General features: G+C 33.9%; 4 protein-coding genes across 11 annotated transcripts in view; 2 read left to right on the top strand and 2 right to left on the bottom strand.

Annotated features, from left to right (window-relative positions):
• The window catches only part of Samuel (SAM-motif ubiquitously expressed punctatedly localized protein), a 215,141-nt gene extending 203,944 nt beyond the window's left edge, over window positions 1-11,197 (bottom strand). Inside the window, exon 1 of the mRNA XM_066295814.1 lies at window positions 11,194-11,197. The gene's annotated coding sequence lies outside the window, so the exon portion shown is untranslated. The remainder of the gene's footprint in view (window positions 1-11,193) is intronic.
• On the top strand, window positions 215-10,293 carry LOC136346389 (casein kinase I-like). Its single transcript, XM_066295487.1, has 9 exons — window positions 215-599; window positions 691-801; window positions 2,878-3,070; window positions 3,125-3,267; window positions 5,010-5,212; window positions 5,269-5,428; window positions 5,488-5,670; window positions 6,034-6,139; window positions 6,645-10,293. The coding sequence occupies exons 1-9, from the start codon at window positions 524-526 to the stop codon at window positions 6,754-6,756; spliced, it is 1,287 nt and encodes a 428-aa protein (XP_066151584.1). The 5' UTR covers window positions 215-523; the 3' UTR covers window positions 6,757-10,293.
• Window positions 11,198-11,575: 378 nt separating the features above from the next.
• On the bottom strand, window positions 11,576-17,097 carry LOC136346563 (sorting nexin-8-like). Of its 6 annotated transcripts, none has more exons than XM_066295810.1 (8): window positions 16,967-17,097; window positions 15,459-15,573; window positions 14,137-14,403; window positions 13,813-14,083; window positions 13,520-13,760; window positions 13,231-13,466; window positions 12,761-13,166; window positions 11,576-12,539 (listed from the first exon to the last, which is right to left on the bottom strand). In XM_066295810.1, exons 2-8 carry the CDS (start codon window positions 15,478-15,480, stop codon window positions 12,462-12,464), a joined length of 1,521 nt encoding a protein of 506 aa, XP_066151907.1. In that variant the 5' UTR covers window positions 15,481-15,573; window positions 16,967-17,097; the 3' UTR covers window positions 11,576-12,461. The 6 variants fall into 6 exon arrangements, with proteins under 6 accessions (XP_066151907.1, XP_066151905.1, XP_066151906.1 ...); XM_066295808.1 differs by lacking the exon at window positions 16,967-17,097 and adding an exon at window positions 16,528-16,828; XM_066295809.1 differs by lacking the exon at window positions 16,967-17,097 and adding an exon at window positions 16,548-16,828.
• Window positions 17,098-17,893: 796 nt separating this feature from the next.
• On the top strand, window positions 17,894-19,470 carry LOC136346567 (UPF0193 protein EVG1 homolog). Of its 3 annotated transcripts, none has more exons than XM_066295821.1 (5): window positions 17,894-18,096; window positions 18,153-18,297; window positions 18,351-18,559; window positions 18,611-18,761; window positions 18,813-19,470. In XM_066295821.1, exons 1-5 carry the CDS (start codon window positions 18,094-18,096, stop codon window positions 18,956-18,958), a joined length of 654 nt encoding a protein of 217 aa, XP_066151918.1. In that variant the 5' UTR covers window positions 17,894-18,093; the 3' UTR covers window positions 18,959-19,470. The 3 variants fall into 3 exon arrangements, with proteins under 3 accessions (XP_066151918.1, XP_066151921.1, XP_066151920.1); XM_066295824.1 differs by having other exon boundaries at window positions 17,897-18,096; window positions 18,221-18,297; XM_066295823.1 differs by lacking the exon at window positions 17,894-18,096 and having other exon boundaries at window positions 18,109-18,297.
• Window positions 19,471-23,935: the final 4,465 nt, after the last annotated feature.

Raw genomic sequence — 23,935 nt, 5'->3', positions numbered from 1 at the left:
AGTATATATTCTTCAATGCTCAGAATCTGAATCGACCATTGACTTTTGTCAAAAAGCTCGTCTTCTAATTGGCCGAATCTAGCATTTTTACCTGTAGGAGAGCATTGACATAATCCACGACACACATCCATCAGCTGGTCGCCATTGTTCTAATGCCAATATTCGGTTGATAACATCGGTACGTAGCGCCTAGTTTGACATATGCGTCTAATCTGACAAATTAAAAAATTGGACATTTCATTCCTTTGGTTGTTCGTGTGATGTGTCGCCGTAAAGTCCAGCAGAAAAAATGGTTTCAACGTAGTTACATTCAACTAGTGATTTATCTGTGATATTTGGATTTTTCTAATCATCCCTCGCAAACCTCGAGGCCACACCTCAACCTCGAAAGTGCACGGGAATTGAACTCTAGGTTACGTCAAATTTCCTACGATAGTTGGCAAATGTAATATGGCCGCCTAAAGAAACGAAACGACTTCATTTTAATGTCTTTTGTTGTGTAAAATCGCGATTATCCGAAGGAATGGAGCTCCGAGTGGGTAATAAGTACAGACTGGGCCGCAAAATTGGCTCGGGCTCGTTTGGGGACATCTATTTAGGTGAGATATCCTAAGTTTGGGTTGACACTGCCTTGTAAACAAAGATCTTGCTCCAACAATCTTTGTTATCTTTGACTGTTTTACCTTCCAGGAACTAATATTTCCACGGGAGAGGAAGTAGCCATTAAGCTAGAATGTATTAAAACCAGACATCCCCAGCTGCATATAGAATCCAAATTCTATAGAATGATGCAGGGTGGAGGTGAGTTTAAGAGTTTGAACCTGTATTTAGGTACCTAACTGTGCATCTTAAACCTAGTAAGAGAGACATTATTAGATGGTATCCTGACTGACAATATACAAAATACTTATATGTAGTAACATTATTTACAACACAAATTTTTGAATTTGTGAAATAAATAGAAATGAGTTCTATAAGTTTTAGGATAATTGTTCATTTTTTCTTTAATTTTAAGTAACAATAATGTTCTTCACCATAAAAGCTTCTTAGAATAATGAAATTGCAGAATAATCTCAGTCAAAGTTAGTTGATATAATATACTGTCGTAACACACAAATAAAGATTTTCATTTAAGCATTGATTAATCTTATTCTCAGTTAGTTTCTATTAATAATAGTATGGAATTCTATCACACCAAGAACGTTTACTTGGTAAAAAGTGAGCTATTTTGTTCTTGTTAAGTTTCTGTTATATTAGCCATTGTTAAGTCTATTAAATTAGCCAGATTTGAACTCTTCATAAAAGGTTTATTTATAATGTGTGGTCTTTGGTTTTTCTATGATAAGTAGTTTTCAAATTATTTAGGAGAAGAAGAATCTTTATGAATATTTGAGTTTTCCCGCATTTTTTCTATAATATCAATGAAAATATCCAGAAGTAAACAAATTGTAAAGCATAATTTTCTTGAAGTCAAGGTCTTTTTTTATTTAATCTCAAATTTAGACAACCACCATTTCAGAGAGCACATATGAGTATGTTTGATGGACCAATTACAAAATCAAAATTTGAAAGTAAATCTGGCAAGAAAAAAAAGGGGTTAAATAAAATTCCTATTACCTAGTTTAATTCAATAGAGGATTTGAATCAATGGAAAGGCCATAAAAGAGATTTTTACAAATTTCAATTTGGAATTTTTTATTCCCATCATATTCATATCTATCTTACCTTTTCTAATATATTTTCCATGACAACTCGGATAGTTTTAAATGGTAACCAAAGTCTAAACACAATTTGAAATTTCATTATTCTAATTCAGTTGGAGAAACGGCACTGATTTTACAATAAGTCTGTTCAAAGAACTTTATGGTTTTTATCTATCAATCTCATATGTTGAATTCAACTCTTACTTCAAAAACAAATCTATTTTCTTTAATGACTTGCTTTATTTTGTGACACTTTTGGTTCAATTTCACTCAATCTATCAATAATAATAATAAACTGCAGCCAATGGATCTACTGCAAAGCAGAATAGTTTGCAAATTTGGATTTGATAATTTTATTATTTCATGTTCATGGTACCTACTTCTGCTAAATGGTAAAAATTCAAAACCTGCACTATCCTGATTTGGCATATAGTAATATAAGGTTTTCCGGTGAATTGTTAATTGGCTTTTGAATAATTCGTAAGTGCGATATCAAATATGATTCGACCTATATAAGATCGCTCCACATTTTTCATAATTTCTCTGTTCTTGATGCCAAAGATGATGATATAAATACTTCAATGTTTTTTCTTATCCATTTTTTTAAAGAGATATAATGGTTGATATTACCGTAAAAATTAAACCTAGTAACTTATGACTTAGAAGCTATTTTCCCTTATGAAATGGTATTTAAAATATTGAGATTGGGTAAAGATAAAAATAAGGAAATTCCAAGATTACCAAAATCATCAAGAAAGATAATATTTCAAAATTCAATGTTACTACCTGTTTACTAGAACCCCTTGTTGCATCCATGTAGGTATAAAATTGTTTTGTGCGTCATTACCAACCAATTGGAATAATCCAGCCTAAACAGTCGTTGACTGTTATCAAATGATTAACTTATTGTTTAGCTGCCTCGACGGGCTGTAAAAATTTTAATGATTATTTTTGTTAATGGGAATACTGTGGTCCATATCACATAACGACCCGTTTCCCTGTAGCGATATTATGTAAAACTATTGTAGCGTTATTTTATAAGATTGACGTAGTTATATGGGAAATGCGTTGATTTATTACTAATCAAATAATTCGCTGACGCTTCCCCGTTAGCTAAAAATAACGCGGTTATTTTTGGGCAAGACATTTAGGGATAATTTGTTTTTCACCGCAGTGGGTATCCCCCAAATGAAGTGGTGCGGCACCGAGGGCGACTACAATGTCATGGTGATGGAACTGCTGGGTCCTTCTCTAGAAGATCTGTTTAATTTTTGTTCGCGCCGCTTCTTGCTCAAGACGGTCCTGCTACTAGCTGACCAATTGATCTCACGCACCGATTTTATCCATTCTAGGAATTTCATTCATAGGCAAGGATCAAAAACGTTTAGGTATTTGACAGCTTATTAGAATTGTGCTTCCAGGGACATTAAACCGGACAATTTCCTAATGGGCTTAGGAAAGAAGGGCAACCTTGTGTATATTATAGATTTTGGTTTAGCTAAGAAATACAGGGACGGACGTACCCATCAACACATACCTTACAAGGAAAACAAAAATCTTACAGGTGAGTATTTTTGGTTGTGATTGCGATGACATTGGAAAGGTTAAAGAACTACGCTTTATTATTACTACTTATTATCAAACACCGGCGAAGGTCAGATTGCTAACCCTGACATCAGGATGTTGTAAATACAATTAGTTTCTTCAAATCGGTTATGCATAGAATTAACGGTTTTAGTTCCATTAGGTTTAAATGATAACAAGCGCATGAAGAATGTTTATTACCTCTGATTTGATTGATTAACGGTCCGACTAGGGGTACTATCGTTAGCTTCTAATATTGTTAATTACTATGACCCTTACAACATTTTTAGAGTCCGTCATATGTATCCCTGAAATACACATGTCCGAAAAACAATGTTTTATGTTTCGGTGTTAAGACATTTTATGCCAGTAACCCCAAATATTGTTTTATTTCGATAGAAATATTATTCAAAATCTACTTATTAGCTGACAAGGTGCTTCTATTATTTAAATACCTACAGAAACCTATAGTTTGCTTGAGATTATGCAATTCACATGTAGTGACCAAAATTACACTTCGTATTTGGCGTGCCAAATGAGCAGTTGCCAAATCAGCTGATTAAACAGGTATTTCGATCTCCTGGATTTATATTAAACGAAATCCTAAAAATATTGTCAGATTAACAATGGTTATAATAATTATGCCGTAGAACGTCCACCTGGAATTTAGGATCGTCTTCTTATAGCTTTTTGTCTCTATTGCAAACAATTAACAACAATATCTCATTTTCAATGAGATACAATCACTGTTTAAGTAACCCACAGCGGTTTTTCTTCAGTAAAACACACCAAACAATGTTGAATAATTCTAATTACCTTAGTGCGACCATACCTAATTAAAGACAATTCAAGAACATGCATGCAATAACTTATTTTATAATTATTATTAATAAAATCACCGTTCAAGGGGGTGTTGCGTAAAGGGGCAGCCGTTTCGAAAAGGAAACTCGTTGGCAATTACAATGGCTGAAAAAAGTGTGCAACGCTGTTGACCTTAACTGCATAATACGGAGATTTTTATAGTTATTGTTACCATTGTGGCATGTTGATTTATGGAATGGAAAATGTGGGTACAGGTTGTTAAGCTTTCTTTGTGCAAGAGGCAGAAGAACTTTGTGATATTTTAAAAAGGGGGTTGCAATTTAAAGTGGGGTTGAGGCAAAAACTATAACCAATAATAGAAAAATATTTTGCTTAGTATCTCAATCAACTTTTCAAAATTTTCTATTTCATGGCAATTAATGTTTTCTATATATTTTTTATATTTTTTTGTCTCTTTTAAAAACCATGATTTTTTACTTGTAAATTCTTCTAAATCTTCTGAAAATTCAAGTTCTTATACAGTTTCAAAAGATTTTCAAATAAACGTTCGCTTGCAAGCAGGTTCAACTTATACAGACACTCAACTCGCCACCGTTAAGTGAGATTTTGTGGGTGTCTGTTGGGTGGATTTGTATACTTTTTAATTTCCGCAATGAGATAGGAGATTAATCATGAACAAAAAAATTAGTAGAATAAACGAATTTCATGATCAAGGAAATTAGTACATGATATTCATGAATTTAGTAATAGTACGAGATACATCGCAAATACTTTTTAATATAGTATCATTTTTTGACGCTAAAGAAGATCTCTTTATTCCCATTTGTTATTATAATTTGAGCTTATTAGCTCTTTTTGAATTAATTTGCTAATAAAACTAGTATTTCGTTTCATTTCTAGGTACTGCCAGATACGCCAGTATAAACACCCACTTAGGCATAGAACAGTCCAGAAGAGATGATCTCGAATCCTTAGGTTATGTACTCATGTATTTCAATAGAGGGTCTTTACCGTGGCAAGGCCTGAAGGCGGCCACCAAGCGTCAGAAATACGAGCGAATATCCGAAAAGAAAATCTCCACTCCTATAGAAGAATTATGCAAGGTGACCAATAATTTTTTTCAATGCCAAACCGCCATGTAACTTCAGTGCTGTTCCAGGGCTATTCATCTGAGTTTTCCACCTATCTGAACTACTGCAAACAATTGAGGTTTGAAGAGAGACCCGATTACAGTTACCTAAGACAATTGTTCCGGACGTTGTTCCATAGGCAAGGTTTCACGTATGATTACGTGTTCGATTGGAATATGCTCAAATTCGGTAAGTGGAAGTTAGGTGGGATGAATTAAAGTTTTGGGCTGCATTTGGGGATGTTTTAGGAGGTTCTCGAGGAAGCCACTGCGAAGACAATACAGGCCGCGCAGTTACGCGTTATGGATCTCACGCGGCAGGAGCTACGGGTGGGCAAGTTGGGGATGCTACGTCTGCGCAGCAACCGCAAAGGAGCCGGAGAACGCACGATGCGCCTGCTCCCATTCCTTTAGACGATGTTATTACAAGTAGTGAGTTTAAAATATAGTGTACTCCAGAAGCATTACTACAAATAATTAGTATATAAAAATAGAGCAATCAGCATGACTGGTGCTGCAATTGCTTCTTTTCATTTAGCTGAGTGTATACATATCATCACACATCCTAATTTTTTGGCAGTTTTCAATTGAGGCCTTAAATCAGTCATACTGACAATGGAATTTTTGAATATGTGAAATTCATCTACGATAGCATGCCGTAATAATTTGCAAATGTTTCTGGGATGCCTTATATATATATATATATTTGTTTAATATCAGTGCTTTATTTTGAAATACCGTTAGAATTATTTCGTTGTTGAATGTCAAAACGACGCATTTTTAAATCATTTTTAGATTCTCCTAGAATGTATGACAGCCACGAACGAAGAGTTTCTATGAGGTTAAGACAGACTGCTCCCAATGCCTCCACCTCGGATTTAAGCACCTCGAAGCAGGCGAAGTGAGTATCATATCATTTTCAGTGGATCAGTCGAGTTTGGAGTTTAAAGCCGGATCCCAACCACATCGTGAATTAATAGTAAAATGTTGCCAAAAGCCATTTTTCTTGACCGAACTTGATAATTACCAATGCTCATCAGCTTATCTTTGATTCGCTGAATCGTGAGGATCCGTCTTTGGAACTTATTTGCATATATCCAGTATGCTGACTTCAGAAGGTCAAGTGTATCTCGTTATCGAGCTCTAACACACATTAAGTCATTATCTGACTGTTAAAATATGGTAATAGAATTCACTTTTTTATTCATATGTCAATTAGAGGTTATATAATACCCTCAACTAACATTACACATCTGTTTTTTCTTTCCCTATCTCCGCGTCGTTCTCATCCTCCACCACACCACCACTACCACAACTGCAACAACCATGAAATCATTCACCATTGCCTCACAACGAATGACATCTATACGGCTGTGCCACTGTGCGTCTTTCTTTTATTTTGGAAGCGCCTCCGGAGTGGCAATGGCGCCCCCAGCGATCCCTGGAGCGCAGCCCCCTCCAGGTGCTCCGAGACGCGGTAGTTCGAGCAAAGATCCGCCCGGTCGGATGAAAAAGTGAGGTTAAGGAGCTGTCCGCCGTAACGTAAAAGTGAGTGGACATTTTTGTTTTGATACAGGAAAGCGCAAGCAGCTCTAAATCTTCAGATTTATGCGTTAAAAGTTGTTTGATTTCGGTTCGTTATTGATTAGTTGACGGTTTCTATAGAGTTAATGGAAATACGTTGTATTCCATGTTTTTATGATAATTTTAAGCGTTTTCTTATTGTGATATTAAGAAGTATCTTCTTAAATGTTGTCCTCTTAGGGGCAAATTGTAGGTATATTGGTTCAATAAACTACTTACGTTCGTTTGTAAGTCTTCCAAGTGATTGGAATGAGGTGTAGTATATTTTTTATAAGGAATCATTTTTTACTGTCCAACGGCATGCCGATAATTTAGAGCTGTTCCGCGTTTTCAGATTGCGATACAGGACGGGACAAATTAGTGCGAGCATCTAGTGTGCGCGGAGTGACTTAACTTTATTTTTGATTCAATACCAGTGGTAACTATTGGTTGATCAGCGGGTTGGTTGGTTTGAAAGTTTCTCTACAAAGATACAAAAGTCTTTTAATATTTTATGCTTTTTTTTCTGTGGGTATGTCGGTAGAATAATAGACTTGTGTAAAGTCTTGATTCTTCAGTAGAAAAATTAAAAATTGGCCATAAAGAGTGTACTGCGCGCGCATATGAACAAATAAAATGAAATAACACTCTATGTTAACAATGACATGTGTTTTTTGTTTAAATCACAAAAGTTTTAACCACCTAAAAGTTACCTAATGTGTTGACTAGTTTCAACACTTCCACCTACAAAATAATATAATTTATTTGATAATATTGAGGTCCACTACGACCCCGTTCTAGCTCTTTGTTTCAATAGCACGAACACCCCAAAAACCGATTTTAGAACTATTAGAACTCATCAGTTCGTTTGTGAGATATGAGATTTGAAGGCATTGCAATCAATGCACTTTGACTCTCAATAAATAAAGTAACAGCTTCTTTATAAGCCTCGGATATTGCGATATATTCGACATCGGTACTTAAAAGAGCTATTTTTTTGTGTAGAACTCCTAGGATATTGCTCAATCAAATTAAAAAATACATCTCATATAAAATATCTCCAAACTGTTACTTATCTAAGTAACATCAGAAAAACCGCAGTTTCTTATCATCTCTACTGTATCAATAACTGGAATTGAATTATTATAAAAGCCGGTACTAAATCTGGTTTATGCATTCCCCATCAGCATTCTTGAATGTCTGGAGAAATTGCTACCTTAACGGCTTACATACACTGCAAACGTCACAAACTTTTTTGGATAGCTGTATATCTCCTCTTATTCTTTTTGATGCGCTCTCATCTACAATGCCATATTTCACCTTTCAAATTAATGGTTTAGATACCTTTTTTAAGACAAATCTGAAAAACAATATCTACTTTATATCCATTGTTAATTCAACGTGCAACCTCTACTAATAAATATGTCCAGTTGTAAATTCTGCAGCAGTCTTCGCGAAAAACGATTGTATTACCAATTTTGTTTAACCGATTTGATAGCAAATTAGTAATGATCTCTAGAACACATTCTTCACAATAACATTGTAGGTGTCGACTAGTTTGGATTTATCGCCAAAACCCGCTCTGTTACATCTCAGAAGAGTATCAATTAGTCTCCTGAGATACAAGAGAGTCGTTGACCACTGTTTGTTCGATATTGAATGTGCACTAGCCGGTGAATCGATAACTCACCAATGTAAGTGACGAGAGAGAACTTGGTTGCATCATCTTAGAATCGCTCTAAAATACGCTTGTTCCACCTATTCACAAAAATGCCATCAGTTTATAGACCGAAGTGAATTTCTAACTTGTATAGTTCGAGGTCAAAACAGTAAGCAGCGCTTATATACGCTGTTGACCTGATAAACGTTGAAACTCGTTGAAAGTTTCTTTCGATCTAAGTTTCTTGATTGTTGAGTTCGGTGGGTCTTATCTTAATTAGTTGAATTTCACTTCCTACAGAGCCTAAGTTCCTGAAGCACAGCTTTTCTATTTTGTGCTTCCCCATTTTGAGGAGTACCCCCTCTCTTATTATTCACTGAATACCAGGTTTGTGTCACAATCGAAAAATATTAAAATAGCAAGTAGTTAAAGGACCAACCACCCCACCGTTCAACCTGCCTCGTGTTCCATATAACTCATAATGATGTGATGTATTCCTTTAACTCTAGAATTGATATAATAGTGTGCTGCAGTGGCGGTACGCTTTGATAATAGGTTAAGGGAAGGTGGGAAAGCTTGGAAAGTGTTAAAGTTATTTTTTCTGATATAGTTATTACAACATTGACCTCATTAGTTGTGCGCGTGTTGCCGTTATATTCTGTCAAAAGGCAATCCATATCTATCTACTGAAGTTGTGATTTCATGATTTTGGATTGTCTTCGGAATTTTTTGCCAACATTTCTGTTATTGAGTGTTTATCGCTTCACCCATAAAAACTAAGTTGGCAGGATAACATTTACCACAGAGTTTAGCCAAAACTTTGTGTGATATATGCATCTGACAACTCTATAATAGGTACCAATTAAGCTTAAACTATAATGTGTACAGTGTAATTTGTGCAATGGTAGAAGTATCGTCACTGGCCAGGTTTAATGAAAACAAAATTAATTAGGCTAAGTGATAACGCAACGATTTTACTAAATTAGGCGGTACAAAGCGGATTTTTAATGTCCGTCAAGTGGGGCTGATGTGGAAGCTCGCGACTGCAATTTCGTTTCGGTAAGGTTTCAAATTTGAGCCGGCCAAAGTGTGTCGTCCGACCCAGAATGGTATATCGCGAAAGAAGGTGAACACCATTTTTGACATAAAGGATTTTTGATAATAATACAGGGTATAACGTTAAAAAAAATATCTAGCAGTTTTAGTTATAGCCGTAGATTCGTTTCGCGTTAGATTCAAAATTGCCAATTTTTGATGGTGTTCCCCTTCTTTGGGTAAGTTAAAGCAGAAAAAATAACAACCCACAATTATAAATAACTATTTGTAATCAGTGGAAAACAGTGTACATATCTAGACTGATTTTTGTGTATTTTGTGTATAGAAATGTAATATTTAGTTTTGTGAAGAAACAAAATTTTTATAAAAAAAAATACTAGGATAATAACTATACTGTAAGGTAGCTGAATGTGTACCAACGTTATTTTTACACCGGAACTTGCTGGGACTGTCGCTGTGATTAAATTTGTGGTCGGAAGGTTCTCTAGGAAGTTTTTAATCGGAATTGTGAAATATGCTTTTGTGACCGTGAGGAAACCAGTACGCTTTAGCCGACAAAAATCTAACTTACCCTAAACATCAATTCAACGTCTGGATTATATTCAAAAATAGTTCGGTAACAGTTGCAGCAATTCCATCAGGTTCTCTTGTAACTTATCACTAAGTATGTAAAATTTAATAGTAACTATTATTCGGTAAAATATATATTTTCTTTTGTAGCAAGAAAAATGTTAAAAGGGTCAAGATAAAAATAAAAATGTTCGACTGGTTAATAAGAGTAGTGTTTTTATGCCCCTTTTACTCTTTTCTCCTTAAACTAAAACGGACCATTTTGAACATGTCGAAAATGAGATTCTGGTTCAATCAAAGAAATTTATTTTTAAGTATTACTTGTTGGCTAGAAAATGTGATCGGTAACGAAAACTACACGGCGAAAGAAGCACGATTCAGTCCTGTAGAAAGAATAAGCTATTCATCAAATATATGGGTATGAATACGATATATGATCATATATATAATGACGACTTGGCAAAACTTAACTGTAAATCACAAAAAAACGACAATCAGAACTCACCTCCGTACAATAAAAGCGTGACCCAGAATCACATTAGCAGCGTCCAGGTTCATTCACAAAATAATTAATAAATACTGCCCACTTCCACTCACAATGTCAATCAAAGAGTGTACCTAAAATCTTAACAAAAGAAAACCCGATTATCCCGATTATTAGTATAACGAACATTAGAGTTTGTTCATTGTCGTGCTAATATGGAGTGAATTATCTACGAAATGATACCAGTACGACCTGTCCTTTGTAAAGATACAGCTGATCGGTCTTCGAAACAATACATGCGATGTTCCAAGATTTAGTACAATACAAAAGTTATGAATTCAAGGTACTAGCGTCATTATGCATACATTTCCTATTACAAAGAACTTGATCCAAAAAGAAATCTGAGGTTTTTCGAAAACGGTATTAAAGATACGTTATGTTCATAATTCATATATGTACATATGTATACATTGAAAATCCTAGGTGTGTGGATAAATTTCTGTAACAATAAATGTATTCTTTAGCGTTTCAACATGCTAAAACTCTCGATCAATTTTACATACCTACATAGAGTTTGTTTTAAAGGTTCATTTGCCCAGGTTTCTAGACAAACGCAACAAACAAACAGCAAGTGATTAAATAACATGTTAATATCGTCATTTATTGTAAATTTAAATACTTATTACAATACAAAACTCGCCAATTAATTATTTTGTTATAGAAGGTTCACAAGTTTTTATGATAAATACATTTAAGTGCAGTTCCTGATGTACTGATGATCCTCGATACTATGTATATAGAACACAGCCCCCCATACATGGTACTTTCCCATTTTTACATTTGTTGTTAAAAAAACAACGGTATGAGCTAACCTCCACCGTCTTCTGTAAAATATACTGTGTAACTTACCTGCTGATTCACGTATCTCTTCTTTTGATTTGATTCAAGTAATAGATTGAGAGTTCAACTAAATCCAGAATTTCAATTATTAAGAAACCATTAAATAATATATATATATATATATTCCCAACAAAAGTAGACTATACATAGGTGATAAAAAATATAAACTTGGTCTTAAAACTGTATAAGAACTATATAAAAGCTAGTACCTGTATAAAAATATACTACATTTTAAGATTTTACCTACTGTAACCAGTATTTACACCCAAATAATTTAGAAGATTTAGAAACCATACAAAAATATAAATTTTAAGAAAAATTATACATCTCAATAGAGAATTGATTAAATCGAATATACAGCCGATCAATGTTGGCTAAGATATGAGTTGTGATATTTTGGCACATCTTACCGACTCTTATTATTATTACATACCATAGATTTTTTTAAAATAAAGCGGTACAAACACTGGCCGAGCCAGAAGGACTAAGAATAAGCCAATAGATAATAAACTGCATAAATCAATCAAACGAAAGTCATTTTTTAAAGTTGGGGGTCGTGAAATAAGGAGGAATAAATCTCTACAGGAGAATATGAAAAAGTGAAGGAGCAGCAGCACTGATATGTTGTACGAGTTTAGAAATAACTCAAAAAACATATACATGCAAAGAAATATATTTCCCCCTGTATTTTTCAAGATATATGAACGCGTTGAACCTCTAAGGACCCGATATCCAATGAACGTGTTTAGAAAATGTTGTAACATTTTTGGGAATTGAAGACACGGCAGAGGCGTCATAAACTGTATAAAGTAAGTCCGTTGTTCCTTAATGACTCCTAATGCTCTGTGGCTACCAACAAAAATTAGGCTCTTTTTACATTTTGCAGGCTGTATAGTCAAATACACTTTTAACTAGCAGGTTGTCTGATTTCCAGTAATGTAGTTTTTGATAATTACACCCAATATTGTAATCTTAACAATACCTAAACTGTTATGTACCCTTACCAACACCATTAGTACTACTGGAAATGCAGTACTGAGATTGCAAGTTCCTCCAAAGATCTAGGAGCTATAAAAAATACCACAAATGGAAATTTTATTAATTTTAAGTAATGGTGGGTCTAAGTTTAATGCAAAAAAACTATCTTTTTAATTTTCAATTCAACATATCGACATCAAACAGAGATGTTGCTAATTGAATTAACTTTAATTGAAATTGAAACTGATGATTGTAATTTAATTTATTTCGCAACAATTGTGGCAACGCCCTTTTTAAAGTAAAAAACTTACCTCAAAGTGCGTCTTTGTGCGTAAATCCACAAAACCAGCAAGAATCGACGGTAAAGTACCCAAATAAGCAAAAACCAACTGCGTTTCCAAATGTACGCAATAGAGACTAAAATCAGTTCTAAGATCAATGTTGGAAATTATGTTTTCTTGCGCCAGCATTTTAGCCTCCAATTGCTCTACACTCTCTGCATCGATGCCTCTAATAGCCCCTTGTAGCTTCTTTTTCTTAAGGGCAAACATTTTTGATAGGGCCACTTGGTGGTCGTTAGCCAGACCCTTTTCCAAACGCTCGCAGAGCTCCTTATGCGCCACTAAAATGTCGTAAAGCAGAGCGAGTTTTTCACACACGGTTCTTTGTTCGTAGTCTGCGCGAATTTGGTTTGTTTTGGAAATCCCATTAAGTTCTCTATAATAAAAATTAAAAGTTTACAATCATTAAACTAATTATTTAGCGAGAAATTTTAACGAACCGCGACATCCCAGCAAAATTCTTCTGCACGCTATCCCAATTTTCCATAAACTGTTGACTATTCATCGAGCCGATATTTTGCAGTTGGGCGGATATATCTTCAATGTCCCGAGCAGAGGCATGAGATTGTTCTACCAGCGATTCAACATCTTGCTTCAGCCTCACAACAATATTAACTAGCGACCTAATATTGTCTCTGCTAATGGCGATTTGCCCATTATCGGCAGGTAGCAACTCCTAAACAATAATTATAAAATCCTTAAATATTAGTCAAGCATTAACCAACTAACTTTGGCTGTGGCTGCAACATCAGAGGTCATAAATTCATCAGGGGCTTTCCTGAAAGCGTTCCGAATACGGTGCTGTACATCAGACCCTTCATCAGACAAAAAAAATGTTATTATGCCATCTCGATATATCACTGGGTGTCGGCAAACTAAAGTGAGCCATCTTTGCAGCCCTCGAGTACGCTCCTCAAGGAATTGAGTGTCATTTATGATAATTTTCTTGGGAGGTAAACTTGGAACTAATCTGTTTAAGATTAATTTGTATTGTAAAATTTTTGATCATATAAGAGACTAACCTATAAGGGAATCTATTGAGTAGAAGCTCATGTAAAGCCACAAAATCATTATAGCGCCTGGTTACTTTGCAGGCAAATCTTTTGGATGTCACCAAGTACTCTGAGTATTTCAAAAATAGACCCTTCTTTTCAGGCACTAATTGAACACTAACACAATCGATTTCCATTAATTTATGGTAACTTCGACTAAGAGAGGGTAATTCTTGAACAAATAGCTTTTGTTTTAAATTCGTTATACCGGATAAATCTCCGATTTGTGGACTAGGATACTCTAAAATCCCCCTTAAATAAATTTCAAATCTGCAATGTTTCACAAAAATTTACCCTGTCCAGTAAAGGTATCAAACAATTTGTCTGATATGGTTTTCCCCTGCTGTGTCCATGCAACTAAGGCTAAAGTTTTGTAAAAATTGGTCCGATTAACAATTCCCTGAGGGCACTTATTGGGACCCACTAAGTCCCAGATTTTCTTGAGTTGGACTGCATCTAAATTACATTGTGATAACAGGGCCCGGTAAATGTCTTTGTGAATTGGTTCGTCATTGTTTGAGCAGGTTTCATAGAGATCCCTGTACAAAACAGGTATCGCAGCTAGGAGAAAAGGTATAACATTGTAAAACAAACCCAAAAATCGAAATAATCGTGTATGCTACGATTAAGATAGTTTGGCAAATTAACTGATATGTTTAGCGGTATAATAAACTCTAAATAAATTTTTATTAATGACAATGAAATTAAATGAGAATAATTAATTACGCATCCTTATCTCATTAATGGAATCTAAGATCGCTGGTTAAAACAATGGCAATACCTGATTTGAAATATAAAGGTTTGGACAATTTAGTTATTCTTTTTAACGGTAATCTTCCACATTAAGACAGGATAGTTTTAACATTGTCGTCATAAGATGTTCAGAAGTTCTGAGTAAACCACAAACTGTGTAGAATCAGAACCTACTATGCAGAACACAGTTGGTTTGTGATAAATGTGAATACTTAAATTTAAAGATATTTTTAAGAGAATCCTTTACTAATATGTGTGCCCTGAAGAAGACGAAATAAAGAGTGAACTCCTCAGCCCATCTTGTAAAAAATAGGGTGTATTTATTGCCCTCGACATGCGATCTTGGCTGTTCCCATTAGTGAATATAGGTTTGTGAATTAAAATCTTGTTATTACTTGAATTTGCTAGTTACCAATTTCAAATACTCAAGGCCAGCCAATTTTTAAAGCAACTTGAAATGAAAAAATGCATACCTACAGCTAAACATCGGGGAAACATAACTCATAAAGTGAAATTACAAATACACTTGAATCGCTTGACTTGACACATATTTTCCTATGTAGAGATATTTCCTGAAAAATACAAACTGACACTAAACAACTATAACAGAAATAGAATTAATGTTAAAACCAATAACAACTTGTGGGGATGTGAAGCATCAAATGTGATTAATCATTCTGTGCATGCCAAATCAGAATTCTAAAAATAACTGGAATGTTAAATCGCTGATAAATATTATTTATACTGGACATGAAAAAAAGTCTGAGAGCTAAGAAACATTTCTTTAGAAGGATGTTTAACATTAATAATTAATAATAGAAATTATAATGATTTAAATAGATAAACAATTAATTATTACCTACCTGAACTTAAATCTGTGGTCATAATTGCAATTGCTCTATCATATTTGCAATAAGTAAATCTACAGGATCATCAATTTCCATATCTATGTAAGGAGGAATTTCGATTATGGCACAGCTACAATGAAAAGTTCTATAAGATCGTATGTTTGGACGAAACATAACTTTAATTTATAGTAGTAATAAATATTTAAATAAATTTTTAAATGCTTTACCCTTTTGTTTTACATTAGAAAAAGGTATTTTTACTTGTGGTAGATCTCCTTAAAGAGGATCATAATTTTAAAAATTAAGAGACGGTTTTAATTGTATGTAATCATATCCCTAGTAGTTAAATGGGTAAGTAGGAAGGTACTGCCCAAATTATTATTTGCAATATGATTAACTAATCTAATCTTTTCTTTTCAATAACGTCACACTTATTTAAAAATGCTAGTGAGATACTATAACTGTACTATAATATTTAATTTATATGTTTTCAAGTCTTTAAACAAACATCAAAATCTTTTATGCTCATTTAGGCTCCAATAGCTTTAGAATTACTCATTGTAGAAATTACGACATTGTTAAGGCACCATTTTATGGAAAATCTAAATACACTGCAAAAATGTTACGAAATAAAATATTTTTCCTAATGGATGGCATATTAAAACTATATTATTTAATCCATGGTTCAAAATCTATATAATTCTTCAGCAGTATAATTTTTATGAAATCTAAATGGTACCTGTTTCTTAACGAAAAGAATGTCAAATAACACATTCTAAATGAATGTCTTAAAGTTACCAAACAAAAATTGATTTAGCTGGTTACTATGACAGGTAGCAAATTTCATTATGAACCTCAATGTTTTAAGAAAAAACCAATAAGATACAAGAGATACTTTCATTAAGAAAGCTACAATAAGGATCAAGTCGTGGTGAAGAATTATTACTAAGTCACTCAATTTGATACAGCATAACATACATTAAACACAGAATTATTGTAATTTAAAACATTTAAGAGAAAATAAGGACACAGTTACGTAGAAAAACAAGTCATTTTCTGTTCTCCATTAACTAGTAATACTTACAGCAATCAAAATCCACTTACATCATCTTAAATAATTATTATAAACAATAATTGCAAAAACAAAACTGAACTATTACTGTTGGACGGGATTTTACTGACAACTTCTAATAGAAAGATAAGGTGACGAGTACCATAAATGTAGGCGTTTCATCTCGAATTGCACGTACGAATGTCCCCCCAAGGCAAATACTTTCGATCACGGTAAACAATATCAGTAATTCCCTGCATTTTAAACAATTTCAAATATTAAAAACATAGCGAACCTGTAAAATTACATAACCTCATAAAAACAAGAAGGAATGACAAGATTCCGTCATCTTAACAAACCATGTTATTTTTCTCGAAGGTCGACGAAAAATTAAAAGTACTTTACAAGAATATCTATAATTGTCATTAAATGAAAGTTAGGTAAAAAATTTGTTTAAAAAAAAGTTTCTTACCTTTCGCTTTGAAACTGGCCTTTATTCACCATCCTCCTATTAGCAAAATAAAACATACCATTCTCACTAAACTGCACTTCCAAATCCTGTCTTCTAGGGCGGCTTTTCGGGTCAAAATTAATAGGAACGACTCTATTATTTTTCTGTCTCCATAGAAGTTTAAAAGATCTAAGTCATATTAAAATAATGCTCCAATTATTTATCGTTTTTAAAGCATACCTAGATACTGAAAATACACATTCAAATTTCTCTTTAAGGAGATTTTTAACGTTAAAAAGGTACTCCTTTTTCAAGAATGGTGAAGTACATTGAAGAAGTCCCACTATATTCACATAGGGATGTTTTGATAAGAACTCCTGAGTCGCCGAAAGAGATGAAGCCTCATCTGTAGCAGATTCTGGATGCCGCCAGTGAATATTCACGTTATCAACTAAAACCTTGTTATGAATTTATAATACGAAAAACGCTTAAAATTTTAATACATTTGGCCGCTTCTTCTGCGATTAAATGATGATCAGTGGAGACCCAAATCGAATCAAAACCTGCCTTTCCTACTTCTTGTAATAATCGGGTTAAAAGAGCTTTCTGCCCTACTTTTTGAAGATTTTTTAAAGGGATACCTTTAGAACCTCCTCTGGCTAATATTAGAACCGCCACATGGGGAGGTGATTGGAAAATTTGTCTTAAACTTAAATGTTTATTAACGAGCAACACAAATGAAAAAATCATACCTTTGAAAATTGGTGCACCCAAAGACAAGATCACCAAAAATTACCAACACAAGAATGTGATACACTGAATTAAAACTCTCCATTTCTTGTTTAATTCTTGGATGAAGCACCATGTACAAATGATCGTTAAATAAAGCGGAAGCGCGTCACTTTAAGCTGAAATTATTTAATAAAATCAAATAGATTGAATGTATGTTTTTTTACTCGTGATAATTTCGCTGTTATATGATTTAGTAGCTGTGCTGGATAAACTAAATACAAATCAATTACTTATTATAAGGGCTGCATCAACAGGTGGCCTGTATTTTTAATTATCCAATTCATAACCCCTCTCCCCCTCCCAAAAAAAATCTAAGGGTTGCCCTTAGGAACATTTCTGCAAATAACTATCCTTAAATGGTGAGTTGTCATGGATGCATATATTGACAAAGCAATAATAAACTGCTTGTGAATAGATTTGCATTATATCTCTATTTATATTTATTTTTACGATATTTGAAATAATAATAATGGAATGGCCCAGCAAAAACGTTCAACAAGGAGGGATCTTGCATCCAGCCAAGGCAACTTACAGTCCGGAAACTCACCAATTCCTCAAAGGTCTGTGAATATTTTATTAATACATTTTTAAGTATTTTTAAGAAAAATTATAGTTTTAATGGAGGAAAGTAAACTCTCAATGATGCAAAGAAAAAAAGTCAACTATTTCTTGAGAAATGGAGAACCGCTTCCGACACATTGCAGTTGGGCGAGAAATCGTAGATCGAAGATGTTGGAGGTGACCATTAGACCTGGATCTTCAAAGAAGCGCTCGAGGGATGATATCGTTTCATCTGGGGCTTATGAAAGAGAACCATTCAGAGTATGATGAAAATTTGGTATTAAAAACAATAAAATAAACGTGATGTTTTAGGCAACCTGTTCTATCATTGACAGAGAAAGAGAAAAGGAAAAACTGGCTAATAAGATGGCGTACAATAAAGATATTGTGGTGACAAAAGAGAAGATTATGAGGAAGATTGAAAGTGAAGAGGTCAAAATTGATTCCAATAAATTTGATCAACGTAAGTGTTACGAAATATGGTTTCAGATAAATATTAGTGCTGTTGTTTTAGTGGTTGAGAATATCAAAGAGAGAGAACAATGGTTGAAAGAAATGGAAGAATTAGGACAAGGGGATAAATATCGAGTCATCATTGAACAGCAGATCCAAAACAAAGTTAGAGAAATGCAGAAGCTCAAAACAGCAAATGGAAAATAGAGTTTATACAGTTGTAGCAATTTCATGGAAAATTAAAACACACTCAAATACCTATGCACCTCCAGAATATTTCAATTATAAGCTCAAATTTTCATTTACCACCGATTCTTCACAAAACAAGCAATTAAAAGAAATTGGTTTCTTGGTAGTTAAGAGGAGCAAGTAGACCTAACACGAAAACTTGTCATAAATTTAAAGAAATATTTTCTATTCTACAATTGTCAAGAAAATCACAATAAAAAAAAATTTCCTGCGAACCTATCTTTTCGCCTCTGTGGTGATTCTCCTGGTATACAGAGTATCCCAGAAAGTGTCCATCCTAAATATTTTTTCTGTTGTGTATATCATCCCTCTACTTCTGAAAACCATTTTTGAAATTTTCCAATTGGATGGGGTGTTGTATTATATCTTATTTGCAGGGTAATTTTATTTTCTACATAGCCCAGATCATATTTTTTATTTTTGTATCTCGATCTTGTAGAAATTAAACGAATAACTTGATTTTAAACATTTTTATTGATATTTTATTTATTTTATCATAATAAGAAATGTTGAAAGTAATCTCCATTGACTTCCATGCACATGTACAGTTAATGCGCAAAATGTCGCATATTATCTAACATTTCTGGTGTTATTGACCTTCTGATTCTTCGACGATTCAGGCACGTAATTCTTCGAGGGAATTAGGTTGAGTGCCATAAATTTTGGTCTTAAAATGTCCCAATAAAAAAAAATCAAGAGCCCAAAGTTAGGGAATCCCGTGGATCACTCCACCGGAACTTTTCTCCCAAACCATCTTCCAAAGAATTCTTCATCTAGAAATTGTGGAGGCACTCCATCTTAGTGAAAAACGAATTCTTGTTCTAAGAGGCAGGGATCTTGTTTAAGTATTTTAGTTATAATGAGAGATATGGCGTCTTGTAGAAGTCGTATATCATTTTTTCCATTTAAATTTTCAGGAATAAAAAATTATTCAACCACGTGATCACCCAAAATGCCTATTCAAACGCTTAATTTTTTAGATTGTTAAGTTTGGATCCCTCGGAACAAAAGCGTATTGATGCCACTTCAGCAACGGCAGTTACATCTCTTTAATTTATACAAGACCGACATACAACAATGAAAACTAAAAACTTGACCATGTAGAGAATAAAATTATCTTTCAAGCGAGGTGTAACACAACCCTTCTTCCAATTTGAATATTTCAAAGGGGTGGTTTCCATGACCAGATTGATGATACTTTGAAAAAGAACTTTTTCACCAAATAATGTTCCCTCCCTATCAAAGTTGACTTATTTTAGCGTTTTTCGTTAACAAACAACCAAAAAGATATTCAGGGTGGACACTTTTCCCTGGTACACCCTCTATGTAACCAAGACGAAGAATACGCAATTAGAAACACTACAAAGCCGTCTCTAATGAATCCAAAAGCAGTACTAATAGATATCGAACTTTGAGTTAATATCTGACAGCATAAATTAGAAAAAAGCCACGAAAATTACTAGCGGAAATCAGAATTACATTGCAATCAGAACAATCACAAACGCATTATAAACACATCAATAATCCCTCACAAAATCAGCCCCAGTGAAGTCTGAAGCTTAAAGCGTCAAAATGTATCTTAACAATCTCATCACGCTGCTTGTGGCAATATCATCTAGCTTTTCGAAACTCTTGCCGATACCACTTCAAACCTCAACCAACAACTATTTTATAACTCAAAACCTCTCCATAGAGAGCTATACAAATTCCATCGCTTTCATGAACACGCAATTCTCAGACGCAGTTGACTTTCTGGTCTTAAACAAACCTGCAGTTTTGTCGCAAGGAATTCCTGTAGAAATATTTAATGGACCGATGAAGGGGAATTGCCGTAAATGTACTAAAATTGAGCACGCCCTTATTTTCGTAGAACACTTTGGAGACCTCAGGTTGACCGCTACGAAATTCTTCAAGCAGCCAGAGGTCTGGTTTAGCTATACAAAAATCAAATTTTTGGTTTTTGAACGTGAAGTTGTATCCTTGCAAGCCATCAATCGTTTGGTAAGATTGCTTTGGAGATACGGTAGAATTTTGGACTTTATTATAGTTTTTGTGCGAAACTTTGAGGAGGCTTATTCTTACAATCCATTTGAGGATAAATTAGAGCAGCTCAAAAGTAGAGAAACTGTGGTTCTATTCCCTGAAAAGATGAAAAATTTAAGAGGCTACAAAATCAAAATAAATGTTATAATTTCCACCCCATCGGAGGGAAAATACTCGAATAACAAATGCACTCAAGGGGTTATATGCAACGTCCTTAACTGCTTTCTAAAATTCTTCAACGCTACCTTCGAAGAAACTAAAATCGATGGAGGCATCGAGTTGTATTATAAAAACTCCAAGGAGGCGCTCATTAAGGGAGAGTTGGATGTTTCTCTTGGAACCTATTGGCTTCTTGAAGACTTCCTCATGTACTCCTCTTATTCCATTCAAGAATCCTTGGTGGTAGGCATAGTTCCCAAAGCCAAAAAGATGCCTACAATGATCACCTTATTTCACTTCTTTGATTCCTACGTATGGACTTTGTTAGTAGGCATGAAAATTATATTCACATTTTTGAGAAGTGGGAATGATCCTGTGGTGAAAATCAGTATTAAAACCATGTCGGTTTGCAGTCACATTTTCTCAATAATATTTGAAACGATCTTTCAAGTAGCAGTTATAACTGCGCTAACCACCCCTAGATTCGCAAAAGATATTGACTCAGTTGATGATTTAGTGAAAAGTAACTTAACAGTTTATGGGGAAGACGACTGGAACAGTGTAATTCACCGCAAAATAAAGTTAAATTACATGTCATATATCAACGAAGGTTTAAATCTTTGGTCTCTGAAAGCTTTTGATAAGGCCTATTTGTCAACGGATTATTGGGCTGAGAGTCAGATGCTGAACCGCACAGGGGATGGCACATTTTACTCGAATTATTATCATATAATCAAAGAGCCCTTGGGAAGGGGCAAAATAATCTATCTTTTGAGAAGGAATTCGCCATTTCGTCGAGGATTGGATAAGGTTTTGGTGCTGATGAACGATCATGGATTGCACCATGAATTTGGCAAGAGGAAGTATGTTTATTGGGACAATCGTATTGTTAAAAAACTGACGTTGGAGGACTTATATATAGCATTTTTGCCCTTCGGTGTAGGGTTTGTGTTGGCTTGTTTGGTACTTGCTTTAGAAATAATTTGGAGTCGCGTTAAGAGGATAGAAAACACAGGATATATCTAATTAGAGTAAATAATTGGAATAGGCACCAGATAATAATGTTTTTTGTTATAGAACAGAATTAAAATAATAAACGTATTCTAGGTGTTTTTTTAATAATCATTATTTCCGAAAATGGTTTAGGTGTTTTGCAACGTTCACTAAAAATGCAGACTCATTCATTGAAGGAATATCACATGTTTTTTGTTTTCAGAATTGAAGAGCAAGGAAGTTTGTAACATAGTTTCAATAGGATTTTTATTCAAAGTGTCTGCTGCATAATGCTAATTGAAAAAAATCACTTAAATGCATGCATTGATATCTTTAGGATCATGCTACAAAAAAAACTCTGCATGAATTAAGTATCTTGGATGTTTAATTTTTTATCCTTTTATTGTCCTCATTTTCTTTGGGTTCATCTTTGTTCTTGTTTTCTATTATTTTGATTTTATTCGAGCCTTGGATGATTAAACCTTTTCTTAAATGAATTTGTTCTCATTTACGATGGCTTTCGTTATCTACAGCGCGTTTCAGAATAATCTTGCCAACTGCTTATTGTCACCTCCTGCAGCCGAAATAAGAAAAAAACTTCATGCCAACATGGGCCCGTTTTTGCTTCCTTTCTTACGTACAGAGTCATAAAAAAAATGTTTTCTTATTTTTTTTAATAAGTTCGTTTCGGTATTAAGTATTTTCATAAAAATTAGAAAACGTAAAATAGGTGTAGAGACACATATTTTAAGAGAAAAACGATGTTTTTAATTTCACCAGTGGTATACCCATCCTGAATATTTTAAACGAGAAATATGATACGCCAGTGGTAAAAAAAATTATTTCCTAAATGCTTTATATTTTTGTGAAAAAAGGTTTCTTGAATATTTTTCATAGCGATAACCGTTTTCATGGACAAAATAAAACGCAAAAATCTGCAAGTTAAAATCGCTTAAAAATATTTTGTGAACACACTAAAAAAGACACTTGTAATTGTTTATATATCTCGCAATAATATGCGAAAATGTTGAAAAATGCTTTCTTGCAGGCAGAGGCCATTTTCAACACATTATTTAATGGTTCTTTTATAAGTATCGTAGTGTACCTAATTTAGTCTTGTAGTTTTAATATTAGTTACAATAATGTTTCTTTTATGAAAACGGTTAAAATTATGAAAAACTTTCAAGAGACCTTTTTTTCACAAAAATATGAAGCATTCAGAATATTATTACTATTATTTTTTAACATGGCTTATCATATTTGTCGTTTAAAGCGTTCAAGACGACGGCAATCGAGGCGCAATTGGTAAAATTGCAAAGATTGTTGTCCTCTTAAAAAATGTGTCTCCACCTCTATTTTACGCTCTGTAATTTTCATACAAGTATTCACTGACGAAACGGACTTATTAGGAAAAAAACACAAAGGCAATAATTTTTTTATCACACCGTATTTCAGACAAGAATCAAAAAGGGATCCGCGTTTGCATGAACTTGTTTTCTAATTTCGGTTATAAGAACCATCAGTAAGCAGATGGCAGACTTATTTTGAAACACACTGTAGAAGTTGTACCACCCATCAAATTCCAGCTCGTTATTTCCCAATAGCTTCACAACATAATTCTAAAGCATTATAAACACATTAACTCCTACCAGTTTCAAATTCGATAAGGTCTTATCATTTCAGTCACAAATCAATGAAATGTACTTCACGATCGTTCTCATAGTTTTGAATTCGTTATTA

Source organism: Euwallacea fornicatus, chromosome 23 (assembly GCF_040115645.1).
Source record: "Euwallacea fornicatus isolate EFF26 chromosome 23, ASM4011564v1, whole genome shotgun sequence".
Taxonomy (NCBI): Eukaryota; Metazoa; Arthropoda; class Insecta; order Coleoptera; family Curculionidae; genus Euwallacea; species Euwallacea fornicatus.
This window is presented reverse-complemented; position numbering and strand designations above follow the sequence as displayed.